Source organism: Cetorhinus maximus, chromosome X, assembly GCF_964194155.1.
Source record: "Cetorhinus maximus chromosome X, sCetMax3.hap1.1, whole genome shotgun sequence".
Classification (NCBI taxonomy): Eukaryota; Metazoa; Chordata; class Chondrichthyes; order Lamniformes; family Cetorhinidae; genus Cetorhinus; species Cetorhinus maximus.
The window spans coordinates 1201638-1215931 of NC_135917.1; the positions used below are offsets into that span (position 1 = coordinate 1201638).

General features: G+C 42.3%; 2 protein-coding genes across 2 annotated transcripts in view; one reads left to right on the forward strand and one right to left on the reverse strand.

Annotated features, from left to right (window-relative positions):
• The window catches only part of cdk4 (cyclin dependent kinase 4), a 162513-nt gene that overhangs the window by 34596 nt on the left and 113623 nt on the right, over window positions 1-14294 (forward strand). The window lies entirely within an intron of this gene.
• LOC144672627 (E3 ubiquitin-protein ligase MARCHF9-like) overlaps window positions 5131-14294 on the reverse strand; it is a 47621-nt gene continuing 38457 nt past the window's right edge. The window contains exons 3-4 of the mRNA XM_078534468.1: window positions 10945-11137; window positions 5131-5989 (exon numbers count right to left, since the gene is read on the reverse strand). Coding sequence (XP_078390594.1) covers window positions 5667-5989; window positions 10945-11137 — 516 coding nt within the window. The 3' untranslated portion in view covers window positions 5131-5666. The remainder of the gene's footprint in view (window positions 5990-10944; window positions 11138-14294) is intronic.

Sequence of the window (14294 nt, forward strand, 5' to 3'; positions counted from 1 at the left end):
AATATAAAAATATAAGGGGACAGCTAATTTTAAAGACAGCTCCACCTTAGCAGCAGAATAGTACATTGTGTGTCACATTGTCTAATGCTGCTGCCTTTATAAAGCAACTCAGCATCCGACTTACTATAAGCAATGGCACAGAAGATCCGCCAATCCTTGGGTGAAAGTAGTGAAACCCTATTGCTTTTCTATTGGGATTCATCAATTTCTATTTTTGGGATGGTTGGGGAGGATGGTAGTACCTTCTGTTCATCAAGCTGAGGAATGTCAGTGCTGCCCCCGCAGGCGGGCAGTTGTGTGGAACACTTTTTCTTGATGCATCAGTATCAAACATTCCTCAGTCAGGTTTTACATGGATCTGATGCAAAATGAAAACCCCCATTCACTACTTCAACAATATTCCTTGACTGTAAAGCTAATGTTTCAACATTACAACAGTGGCTACACTTCAAAAGTACTTCATTGGCTGTAAAGCACTTTAAGGACCTGAGATTGTGAAAGGCGCTGTATAAATGCAAGTCTTTCTTTCTTTTCCAAACGCAAATTAAAGTCCATAATGCACTTTATTTTTTAATCACTCATGAACCGTTCTTATCGGGTCTTGAAATAAAACTGGAGAATTCAAATGCTGAATTGATTTGATTGCAGTGAGAATGCCTTCACAAGTCATAGAAGCTACACTAAGACTGTCCCCAGCTCATTTTAGGTCTCATATAACTTTCTGAGAGGATAATTCTGTCCCATCATCAAGGACCTGGATTCAAATGCAGTAGCCAGAGATGGAAGGGCAGTGTCTCTAACACTCTGTGTCACCCAGCTTCTATTCAAGTATGGTCATTATTAGACACAGGAGAGTCAAACATTTACTGTGCAGTTGACAGGTCATTAAATGAGCTGTGCGCACATGTTGAAAGGAATTCATTTGCAAACAAGAGACAACACAGAAGTAATGAGATAAGACAATGCTGCATAGCTGAGGCACTGGTGCTGAATCTGTAGTATTGGGAATGATAATGATGGAAGCAGGAACAGATTTCCCTGATGCATTCTGGCTCCAGGCGCTTCCCATATAAATTTTGACTTTCAGCACAAAGAGGCTCCAGAGCTTGACTTAGACATTGGCCTAGTGATTGCTCCCACTGTAGCCTCTTGAGGGGAGGTCTTGTGGCACAGTGGTCCCTATCTCTGGGCCAGAAGCTCCAGGTTCAAGTCCCATTTGATGGTCACAGAAGGGGTGTTCATAACTTGACCAAGTAGGTTGATCAGCTGGTCAATCCTTCCAATATTCCTGATGGCAGGCAATAAGAGCAGGAGAGTCTCCTGGTCAGCCATACTGCAGAAGGCAACAGCAAATCACTGCAGTACTTTTCCAAGCATAATCATGGACCAATCCAATGGAAGTACATGGTACTTGAAGGAGGCAGTGGTAGCCTCTTGACTAGTGTACTGCTCAACTGCAGTGATATGTAAGGAGAACAGCTTCCAGAGCAGACAAAATTCTGGAGTAAGCTGGTAACTGCTCTCCCCCATAACCTCCGTTTTCCCCCCAACATTGATGGGAAGGCATTTTTGCCAACATGGTGCCATCTGTACTGATAGACACAAACATCAGGCAAACCTACCCCAGGAGCTGTCCCGATGGGTCGGAGTACGTGTGAACCAAGCCTGGTCAGGGCTTTTCTGTTATGTTCCCCCCCCCCACCCCGGTCAAACAGCCTGCTAAAACTTGCTGTTCAGACTTGCACATGAAGAAAGGCCACTTGGTCAAGGTAGCAGAGAACTGCCAGTGACTGGAATCAAACCAGAAATCAGTGCTTTTCAGGATAGGCTGGGGGTGTGCAGGACAGAAGAAAAACAGAAAATCATCCCAACAATCAGACAGTGAAATGTATCACTCAGATGAATGGAAAACCCGTTGGCACTAGAGGATGGTTTGGAGTTTCAGCTCGTAATAAAAAGGGCCTAGCAATGTGAGCTGGCCTTTTGAGGCATATTGCTCGTGTCTGGATTCCTGTTAACTGCTGATTGAAAAGAAACTATTGCCTCATCTGTCAGATTTAAGTAATTGCTGATAGGCAACTGAATCTAAGTTACTGCTGTTGTTACATGGCTTTGTGAAAGGGAAATCGTGCTTAACTCATTTATTAGAGTTTTTTGAGGAAGTAACAAGCAAGGTGGATCAAGAGGAAACTGTAGATGTGGTGTACTTGGATTTCTAAAAGGCATTTGATAAGGCACCACATCAAAGGTTACTACACAACATAAGAGAACATTGTGTAAGGAGTAACATATTAGCATTGATAAAGGATTGGTTAGCTAACAGGAAGTAGAGAGTAGGGATAAATGGGTCTTTTTCAGGTTGGCAAGCTGGTGGAGTGCTACAAGGATCAGTGCTGGGGCCTCAACTATTTACAATCTACATCAATGATTTGGATGAAGGGACCAAATATATGGTACTTAAATTTGTTGACACCAAGATATGTAGGAAAGTAAGTTATCAAGAGGAGATAGAGTCTGCAAGGGCATATAGACAGGTTAAGTGAGTAGACAAAAATTTAGCACATGGAATATAATGTGGAAAAATGTGAACTTGTCCATTTTGGCAGGAAGATTGGAAAAGCAGTATGTTATTTAAATGGAGAAAGATTGCAGAACTTGGTGGTACGGAGGGATCTGGGTGTCCTGGTACATGAATCACAAAATGTTATTATGCAGCTACAGCAAGTGATTAGGAAGGCAAATGGAATGTTGGTGTTTAGTGCAAGGGGACTGGAATATAAAAATAGGGAAATTTTACTGCAGCTGCACAGGCCCTTGGTAAGACCACATCTGGAGTACTGTGTACAATTTTGTCTCCTTATTTGAAAAAAAATATAATTACATTAGAAGCAGTTCAGAGACGGTTCACTTGACTCATTCCTGGGATGAAGGGCTTATCCTATGAAGAACAGTTGAACAGGTTGGGCCTATACCCATTGGAGTTTAGAAGAATGGGAGTTGATATTATAAGATCCTGAGGGGACTTGACAGGGTAGATACTGGGAGGATGTTTCCACTTGTGGGAGAGACTAGAACTAGGGGACATGGTTTAAGAATAAGAGGTCTCTCTTTTAAGACTGAGATGAGGAGAATTTTTTTTCCTCGGAGGATCATTACTCTGTGAAATTCTCTTGCCCAGAGAGCAGTGGAGGCTGGGTCATTCAATTCATTCAAGGCTGAGTTAGACAGATTTTTGAAAGACAAGGGAGTCAAGGATTATGGAAGGCAGCAGGAAAGTGGAGCTAAGACCACAAACAGATTGGCATGATCTTATTGAATGGTGGAGCAGGCTTAAAGGGCCAAATGGCCAACTCCAGCTCCTAAGTCCGATGTTTCTATAACTGTAGAAATGATTTGGAATTATGTATTTAACCAAAGAGGAGTCCTGTACATATGGGAGGCCATCTTAATAGACTGGGACTTTCTCACCTGGATTAGGGATGGTGGGAGATGATTAGTGAAATACAGGTCATACCTGTCAAAGTGAAAGAAAAAAAGAACTTTCATGAGCTTAGGATGTTCCAAAGCACAATTAAGCATTTTTTTGAAGTGTAGTCACTGTTGTGATGTAGGAAACTCAGAAGCCAATTTGTGCACAGCAAACTCCACAAGCAGCAACTTTATTCTGATCAGATCATCTGTTTTAATGATAATGATTGAGGGATAAATATTGGGCAAGGAGAATTCCCCTGCTCTTCTTCAAAACAATGTCGTGGGATCTTTTACATGCTCACAATGGGGCCTCTGCTTTATATCTCAGGCAAAAAAAATGGTTCCTCCCACAGTGCAACACTCCATCAGTACTGCACTGGAGTGTCAGCCTGGATTATGTGTTTAAATCTCAGGGACTTGAACCTCTGATCTTCTGACAGAGATGAGAGCGCTAACACTGTGTCAGAGTCAACAGTTCATAGTTGGAAGTGAGTAATTCAATCAAAGAACTGCATCAAAATGGGGTGATCAGGTACACCAGAAGACGCAGAGGCTGATAATCAATGATCTTTCACTAATTTGCATCAGTTTGTAGCTGGATTGATCAGTTATTAACACATTTTACTTCTCTCTTGGCAAATTCGTTTCAATACATTTTCACTTGATTAACTTCTTAAATCAATGTGAGTAGCATCACAATTTCCATTAAGGACCACCTCCTTTTAGTTTGAAGGCCAAACCTTTCCAGCCTGTGCAGCCTTGCACTGCATGTATGCTCCTGACCTTCGTCTATCTCCCACACAACCTGGACACCATGCTACCCTGTATCATGCCCACCCGTTAATCCTCTTTCAACCAAGGTAAAAGTGGAATTGCAGGCTGCTCGTTGGCACCCTTCATCACCAATATAATGGGCAAAATGTGGGCAAAAAGAGCAAAGCCCTCACTTCTCCATCTGTACAGATCTCCAACCTGGTGGAGAGTTTCAGGATTCCCAACTGCATGAAGCCTCACCCTCCAGCTCCACAGATCAGAAAAGCAGAATAAGAGGCTCGTCACTGATGATCAACAAGTCTTGAAGCCAAACCTGGCTGCTCATCAATATTTACCGAGTCTCGTAAGATCTCATTCTGCACAACAAGACTGGATTCATGCTGTGTTACACTTTCAACTCCTCTGTCCAGCACCATTGCCAGGGAAAATATTTGTCTAACCCAAATAGAGAAAATGAAACTAGGAAGAAAATTTAACCAAATGAACTGAAGGGGCTGAATGATGTTTGTGTGATATTAATAACAGACATGTTAACAGGTCTGTATGAAATTCCTTTTTTGCGAGTGAAGCCTTTGTTATAACAACATATACAGGAACTTCATCCTGGATTGTATTCGAATATATAAAAAAGTGCCCTGTACATATTAGAATGCACTCTGTGTCACCCTCTTGTATATTAAGCATACACTTTGTTACACCATGATAGGCTACTCTTAAGTTATTAGAATATTTGTACACTCTGTGGCACTAAGATAGGCCATTCTAAATTGTTAGAATATGTTTACATTTCTGTGGCACCAAGATTGGGTTTTATGTTTAAATTATATCCTGATATTCCTCACAAGCCTACATCTAAAGCTCGCTGAAAACTCTAGGCCACCCTCCTAAAAAAAAGACAAATTTATTTGCAGACCACCATTTGCATATAAATTATTTTTCTCCCATTTTGAGATGGGAGGAGAAGAAAACAGTGACATGCATTAAATTAAAAGGTGAAGTACACAGAGAACTTATTGCCGAGATCCCACAGCATCTTGAAACTGATATTCGTTATTGCACGTTTTTTGGGGGCAGTTTTTAAACAAACGATCTTGTGTTCCATTTTTCTTAGATTTAGTTTTTTTGTTTCATTCATTTGTTTCTCCCTTTATAAAATACTGGGTCTGGAGTTTCTGAGCTTTGCTTCAAGTGAGACTTTTTAAAAAATGTTTAGAAAACAATGAAGATGGTGAATTCCAGGAGTAGAGGTTAGGACCTGTGACCAGGTCTATTTCAGTCCATCACACTGAGCGTACTGTTGTTATTCTGAGCCTCCAGTTAACGTCCTTTCATAATCTTGGTGGTACTTTTTTTTATTGGACAGTCTCTAAAGTTTGCACTTTTTAAAGTGATGAACAGTAAGCAGTCCTTTTGATTTTGTTTCAGACAGTTGTAACTCGCATGACCAGCTCTCTATTTGAGCTGTTACCATTTTGATGGTTATTAGGCCTCAGATAGCTGAGAATGTGCAGGATGGTATATCCACAGTGATGATTCAAAATGGTTCCAGTGCGCTGAGTGGAACTCCTGTCATTGTTTGACGAGTGGTTCGTCCGTGAATTCCTTCCCCCTATCTTGCTTGTCCCACTAATGGCTTCCCCAAGGTCCTTGGATTTTTCATAGTTCAGTACCTTCCATTGCTGATTAACAGCCTGCCAGCGCTTAAAGATTCGGTACACAGACGATCCCTCGTGAATGATGAGGCCTGGAAAAGAGTGTTCAAATTTTTAAACTCAAAACCTTCAATGTCATGCATTATGTTATCATCATTTAGCAGTAATTAATATTTCAGAGCTGCCAAGACTCCTGGCAATCCACAAACATTTTTAAATGCCTCTTCAGTCTATGTATCCCTAGCAAACAGTGCAGTTTGAATCCCATTCAGCTGCTCACAGCTTGACCTGCACAATCATTCAGAATTCCATTCAGCTTAGTGGTTTGACAAATTCTCAATTAGGCCACTAGATCCTTCCCTTTATTGATTTAGTAAGATGGATAAACATGAGGAAAGAAAACATAGGCTCAAGATGGGATGCTGATTTACCCGGAAGGCATCATTGCATTTTAGGGGAGTGCAGGTGACAACTCTAAGTCCTCCCGCTCTCAGCTACGCTTTGGACAAAAAGCCCTGCAGGGATTTGAAGGCCTTGTGGACTCAAGGTTAAATGAGGGCGAGCCAGTGTCAAGGTGACTTCACCATAAATGGAGTGTTTGTTTCGCACAGCAAAGTTCAGAAAGGCTTCCAGAGACTGACAACTGATTGGTAAATTGAGAAGGGGGCAAATCACTGAAAAATCACTCCCTGTCCAATTAGAACAAAAATCAAAGCTAAGTATAAGAAGCACTGTTACTCACTAAATCTTCCCTAAAAAGGTACAGTTTAGAATTTAGTGTCCTGTAATGGTTTGCCAACCCTCCAGGATGGCTCTGGAGTCTCCAGGAATGAAAGATTAAACTTACAGGACACTGCTATGAGCAAAACCCGGGGGGAAAATCACAGGTCTATTAAACAAAATTGTGGGTTAACTTCTTTTCCTTCTTTAAACATTTTCAGTTATTAGTTATCAAAATATTAGAGATGGGGAAAGAAAGACTCATCTCACCAACAGTCAAGTTAAATTCAATTGGGTACCGCTTTCCAGTTGGTTGTGGAAAGTGTTACATTTGGAAAATTGACCAATTGTGGGAATGTGGCAGTGGGAGGACATGTGATAAAACTTCGAGGAATAGACCCAGCCAGAGTTGGCAACCATAGTTCTTTTAAATAGAGGTAAATTATCACTTCCTGAAAAATTTTGCCCAGTCCTGTAAAATGAACAGGTAGTAAAATCTGTGGCCTTAATTCTCTGTAGCAGATGTTTTTTCGTTTTATATATAAAGATTTGAGGAAAATGCAAGTATGACCTCCACTAGTGCCATTAATAACATCTGATGCTCTTATAAAATGTACAGTCTCCTCTTACTTCAACGAAGTAAGATAAAGTCCATTCAGTACTTTGCGAGATGTGGCCTTCTGTTGAAACGACCCACTGCATCCTTCAGTCACCATTTCGGCAATTTTAATAGCTGTTCCTTCGCTCTGTTTTCCCCTCTATTCTCTCCATTTGTCTCCTTGCCCAGAATTGGTGGTCAGATAGTATGGGGGTAGAGGGGGTGAATATATTTTGCCTTGCATTTTGAATGCCAATGGACGTATTTGCTGCCAGAGTATTGGAAGCTTATACTGTTAGATAAGGATTTACTATTGAATTTGCTTCATTATTGTCAACAAGCTTCAAAACAAGAGACTTGAGAGGGTTAACCTGTAGTCAGGATGGTGATATAAACAATAAAACATGCAAACCCCAAGAGTGTTCCAGGCAACCAAAACCATGGCATGTGTGAGATAAAAACACTTCTATTCAAATTTAACTTCAAGAATTAACTTCAGAACAAATACTAGGAGGAATTTTATAAAGGTATTTACAAAACAAATGGTTATGGCCTATTTTTCTCCATAACTAATAATCTGCTAATGAAATGTGGGAGGTACAGTAGTGTGGTGGTTATGTTACTGGGTTAGTAATCCAGAGAATGAGTGTTCAAATCATATCATGGCCCTGCTGTTCTTACCTGATCTAGGCCTATATGTGACTCCTGTCCCACACGAACATGGTTGACTCTGAACTACCCTCTGAAGTAGCCTAGTATGTGGCAAACTTTCTCAGGGTAAATAGGGATGGGCAATAAATGCCAGCCTTGACAGTGACGCCCTCACAAAGATTTTGTTTTAAATTACAGTCTCCTGTTTCTCTTTCAAGAGAAATTTGAGTCCTTTAATAAGCGTAGAGGCTGAAACATCAGAAGGCATTCAAAATGCAGCTTGATACTAGGCTGGGGGAGCTTGGGTCCGAAAGGGCTGAGCTTCAATGGGCTGAATGGACTTTTTACATCCTTGACTCTTTTTTTCAGATGTTCTTTGTTGCTTCTGCTAGTATCTGAAAAGTCACCTGCTGCTGCATTCAGAATATTCTGATTAGCCTCAAGGCAAAGCTAAAGTACTGTGTACAAGAAGACAAGTCCCAGTGGAGGTCGCATGGAGAAGGTCAGGCTGATATGGTGCATTAACTTAAGACTATTTAAATTAAAGGTCATCTTTCATGATGAGACACAAGGGCTGTTGCAAATTTAAAAGCATTAAAATAGATCCCATTGGGAAAATTTTACAGACAATTCCACATAATTGATTTGTGCACATGCTCCCAATGCTCTGTTTCCCAGTCACTAAGTTATCTAAAATCCCTGATCTGTGTGTAGTGGACACAAGAAGTCTCGCCTATATTGGTTGGGATGACAAGCTGCGGTCCAAAGTAATCTCTAACAAGGACAGGTTCAACCCTGTTGGGAGCATGGGAATATTTGAACGATTAGACTGGGCACATTTGCAGGCTCTCAGCAATCTTGTGATAGGTAAGTCTTGACCTTGTCCCTATGCAAACTGAGGTGCAGCATTTCAGATATTGACACCATCCAGGTGAGTGTTCCACAGGCGGAAAGAATGGTGCGTGGAGTTTCCTCACTGCTCTGGAAATCCCTTTCTAAATCTCTCCGCCTCCCTCTCTCTTCCTTTAAGACACTCCTTAAAACCTATCCCATTGACCAAAACTTTGGTTACCTGTCCTAATATGTGGACTTGATGTCAATTTTTGTCAGGTAACACTCCTGTCAAATGCCTTGGGATGTTTTGCTATATTAGAAGTGCTGTGTAAATGCAAGCTGTTGTTGTTATGTGCGGACTGAAACAGAACCTCTAGTCTCTTATGTCCTCATGGAGATTAATAATTCTCATATTGCTCCAGGCAGAATCTCATAGAAAACTGACAGCCCAGCAGAGGATGGGCCATCCTCATCCAGTTTATTGATCTGCCTGATTTGGACTGCGCTGATCCTGTCGAGCAGAGCTACAATATTCCATTGCTAGGTTTGAGTACAGTGCCTTAGAGGGCATCACCTAACCAACAGAAAATCTTTCAAGATTTGTTCCTTTATCCCTATGAGGAAACATCTATCACAATGTGACACTGTCTTTGTTATTAGGACATATTTCATGGTATGATACATCTGTCATTATGACACAATGACTTCTCCAACTTACTATGAACAATGCCACAGGCGATTTGTTTATTTAGTGGCAACATCATTCCCCAACATCACAAGCAAGGCACTGACTCCCTAGGTCTTCTGGTCATATGAGCCAAGAACCTTGATCAGAACTGCTGTTGGCGTATCCGGCCACATGATTATCAGCAGGCCACCACAGCATTGTAACTGAATCACTACCTGTTCCATGTGGACACTTAATACCAATTGACCTGACAACTGGCACAGTACAGTGATAGAGTGGGGAGGGAAGGAAACCTTCTCCAGCCACTAGCCCCTTCCTCAGTCAGCCAACACAGGCTGACGTGGTCAAACTCATCCCTGAGGAAAGCTTGGGAGCGTGATAGACTGGAGATTTGAACTCGGGGTCTCCTGGTTGAAAACCCAAGTAATCTCTTGTTATGACCTGCAGCAATTTGTATTGTACAGCTCACAATCATTACTTTTGTAAAAGATTGGCATATAAATCACTTTGGACGTAAAAATAAAATGACAGTACAAATATTTTCAGACAGATTTCAACTGGAAGTGAGGGTAACAGATAAATAGACAATCTGTTTCATGTTGCTAATTTGTCAATAGGATTACAAAATGAGGTCACTAAATTGGCTCAGCTGGTGAAGTGCATCATGGCAGCTTTGCCCTTCTCCTTGGCCACAATTAAATAGGGGAGGGGAGGGGAGTTCCACTCCCATGATGCCTTGAGCCCTTTCTGCACATGCTCAGTAAAAGTGAGGAAGAACAACCAGATAATTCGTGATTTTTTTAAAACTTGAGAATGCTCAGGTGAAAACCAATAGTGCCAGACCACCAAGATTGAAAAACAGCATAAAAGAAACAGAAGCCTTGCAATTTTATAGCGCTTTATCAGATCTCTTAGAAACATCTCACTGAATGAATTGCTTGGAAAGTAGTCACCATTATACAGCCAAATGCGGCAGGCAATTTGCGCACAGCAAGATCAAACAAACAGCAATAAGATGAATGTCCAGCTCATTGGTTTTTGCCAGAATCGGTTCAGAGAGAAATGTTGGCCAGGAACCAGAAAATTTTCCTGCACTTCTTCAAAGAGTATCCTATAGGATCTTTGATATGTTGGGCCACTGATTTAATATCTTATCTAAAGGACAGAACTTCTAACAGTGCAGCAGTCCATCAGATTGGAGTGACAGTGTAGATAATGTGCTCAAGTCCTAGAGTGGGGCTTGAACCCACAACCTTCTGACTCAGAGGCAAAAGTGCTACCAACTGAGCCAAACTGACAACTAGAGAAGACAGGATAAATACTAACCCTGTGTTCTAAAAGCTTGGAGATAGTTGGAGGAAAGGAGGCAGAAAGGTTCCACCTTCAGGTCCTAGGAAAGTTAAACTAGGAGATTATGGTCCTGATTTCAACACACTATGGGAGGAAGAGGAGCAAACTGGCATATTTGAACCTTAGAAGTCAAAGGAAAGGAAAGTTCAGAGGACACTGACCATAGTATGATGTACAGTTCTGATGTTTGACACAGAGATGCTTACCTATACAGACGATGTCCATGAAGCCATACATGCCGTAACAGATCTGGAAGAGCAGGTCCTGTCTCTGCCACTTAGCCGACGGACTGAGGGAGGACCAAATTAACCAGGAGATGCTAGCAATTAGGAAGAGGGAGCCAAGGATGATTGCGGCTATCTGGACCTTTTCAATCACTGTGAGGGAGATTGCCTGCCACTGAAATGGGAGAGAAAAGGGCGCAGAATATGGAATAGAAGAACATGGAAAGATAAAGAGGTGAGAGAGAGAGAAAAATAGAAGGAGACGAGAGTACGACAGAGTAAAGACAGGAAAAAAGAAAAGAAGAAATAGGAGAGACACAAATGAAGCAGGGAATGAACAATTAGAGGGAGAGAAAGAGAAATTAAGAGGAAGATTGTGGCACAAGAGAATGAGTGGGCCAGGGTTGGAGACATAAGAGGGAAAGAGAATAACGTTAAAGCCAAGCACCTTATGCCAGTATCACATGACTTGATTGCTATAGCGCGTGAAATTATGACAGCATTGGACTCTGAATGGCAGACAGGAAGTCACCTAAAGATCTGGCTCATGGGCTGGCTGAAGTTGTCATGGTGGTTAGAGATGTTAAGGCCAGTCTTGATCTACCTTACAGTCAAAACGAACAATCCTGAGCACTGGCCACAACAAGGGCACTCTGACATGACAGATCAAGTGGCATTGAGGTTAGCTGTGACAGCATGAAGCAGCTCCAGGTCAGATAAAGCACAAGTTAGATACAGAGTAAAGTTCCCCTTACTCTGTCCCAGCAAGATGCCTTAACTCGAGCGTCAGTACAGCAGGGCTCAGAAGCAATGCAGCATTTTGATTTTGTATATCAGCCATCCTTGTGGCTTCTGTTAAGAATGGCATGGATTATTAGCAGTTACATGCTGTGAATTAGTGACTGGACTGTTATTTTCTCAACTCACTTCACGTAGGGCCCTTTCACTCAGCAGAGAATTTCTGTCATGCTGGGTCAAATTTTGACCCGGGCTGAAAGGTCAGCATTCTCCCCTACTTCACCAACCCAGTCCCTGGTCACCATTTAACTCAAACTGTTAGCCCTTGTCTTTTTGTTGTGCTAATTTATTTTCTGTCTCCTGACACTCCCATGCCCTGCTTCATCTCCCTCGGTGAGGTTGAAGTATTAAGTTCCTAGGCCACTGGCTTTTAGAGGCAGCTATCAGGAGGTGCAGGAGATTGTTGCCTGGTATGACTGGGCTTTCAGAGCTTAAAACTGAGTTACTAAAATCAGAAAGGGCTTAAGAAGTTTGTGCGATACTAGGTTAAACTCATAGTGCTGGGCAGTTATGGGTCGCATAAGTCAGAGGTGTAGAGGTTGTATTCTACAACACAGATTGCGTGTTGAAAGTATTAAAACAGGGCAATGCAGAACATGTGGGGCATGTGTTTGGTCCGGTCCTATAATCATAAAATCAGTAATACCCTTTGAACAACTCTAATTCCTTCCCCACAAGATGGCAAGTCATGCTGTGGTACAGTTCCATCGGTGCCAGCAGCCCCCTGATATCTCACTCAGGTCACCATTCTTCACATAAGTCTACACAGTGTCTGCAGGCTATGCAGCTGGTGGGGGGGTGGGGGTTGGTGGAATCACAATCCAAGCTTGATACTGCTGTTACCTGACAGCCACACACACGTGCATTTTCCAAGCTATGGGCCCAGTGGAAAGCGACCAGGACGAGCAGGAACCCGGACTACTCACCCTGCATCTCTCATCTATAGTGTCCAATCTGGCTGAGATCAGCTACTTAACACATAGCGGGAATTAACCTTGGGGCCTGCCTAGTTTGGACTGACTCAGTAACACACCAGACAGTGTCATTACCAACTGAGCCATGGAGCAGCATAATGTATTATCATGCCATAAACTAGAAATTACCATATGATTAATAGATGAGGGATTGTGCGCATTACTTACACTTTATTCAGCGTCAACAGGCGTGCTATGTGACCCAGAGTTTTACTCTTTCCAAGACCTGCAATAAATTGCATGCTTATAGCGTCTACATGGCAAGATTTCAACAGAGCACCCAGATCAATAAGAGGAGCCGACTCCTCTTAAAAATGCTGAAGCCCTGGAATAGGGCAGAGGAGAGCAGTACAGCTGTTTGTGCTGAGATTTCTATGGACAATGGAAGCAGTCAGTCAGGTGGTCAGGCGCTGGAGGCATTTCTCAAGGGATTCTCAAGGGAAGGGAAAGAATAGCAACTTATTGGCAGAATTACTCTTCTCAGAAGCACCTGATGCACCAGTAGAGAGAGTAAATAGCAGAACCGACCAGCACTGTGCCCTTGATGGAGCTGAAGGGAGATGAGAAATGATAAACCCAGAGGAGCTGGGAAGGTCAGAAGACTCTATATCATGGACATCTGAAATAAGACTAACATTTATACAGTATAGCCAATGAAGTACTGTTGTAACGTAGGAAACATGGCAGTCAATTTGGACACAGAAAGATCCCATAAATAGCAATGTGATATTACCAGATCATCAGTTTTTGTGATGTTGGCTGAGGGATAATAATTGGGCTCAGGGCAGTGGGGTGAATTCCACCTGCTCTTCTTCAAATAATTGCTGTGGGATCTTTTTTGTCCACCTGAGAGGGCAGAAGGGGGCTTTGGTTTAATATCTCATCTGAAAGACTCTGGCAGTGCAGTACTGCCTCAGTACTGCGCTAGGAGTGTCAACCTGGATTATGTGCTGAAGTGGAACTTGAACCTGCAACATTTGGACTCAAGAGGCAAGAGTGCTACCCACTGAGCCACAGCCAGCACACTCAATCTGGTCTCCGAGTGTTCATTTAGTGGTCACGTCATCAAGTAATAAGCCCAAAGACCAGATTTAAAAGCGACCCAGAAAACCCAGATGTAGCGTAGTATTCGGTGTCCCAACAGAAAGCAGCTATCAGAGCTGAAAAAATCTATGAAGGTAAAGCTAAAAGTACTGTTGGGCATGAAAGAAAGCCACAACATGCCATATTTTAGCAAGGAGATGTTAATCAATATAACGGGTGTGGGAGGACCAGGGCAATGGAGGCTTTGCATGAATGAATCTTCCCACACAGAAGAATCCCCGATGAGTCAGTCTAAATGTCAACATTATGTACACAGCAACAGATCTTGAAGGGAAGTACTTGCCTTTTAGCCAAGCAGGTCAGTACTTATCATTGTATAGCCTTGAAGCTATGTAGACACTACCAATGCTCCTGCAGTATCTCAGCACTACAGAAGGTGATATATAAATCGGCAGAAGGAGAACACGATGCTGGCTATCCAAAGCACTCAAGACCCTGTTCCCTTCAAGAAGGCCA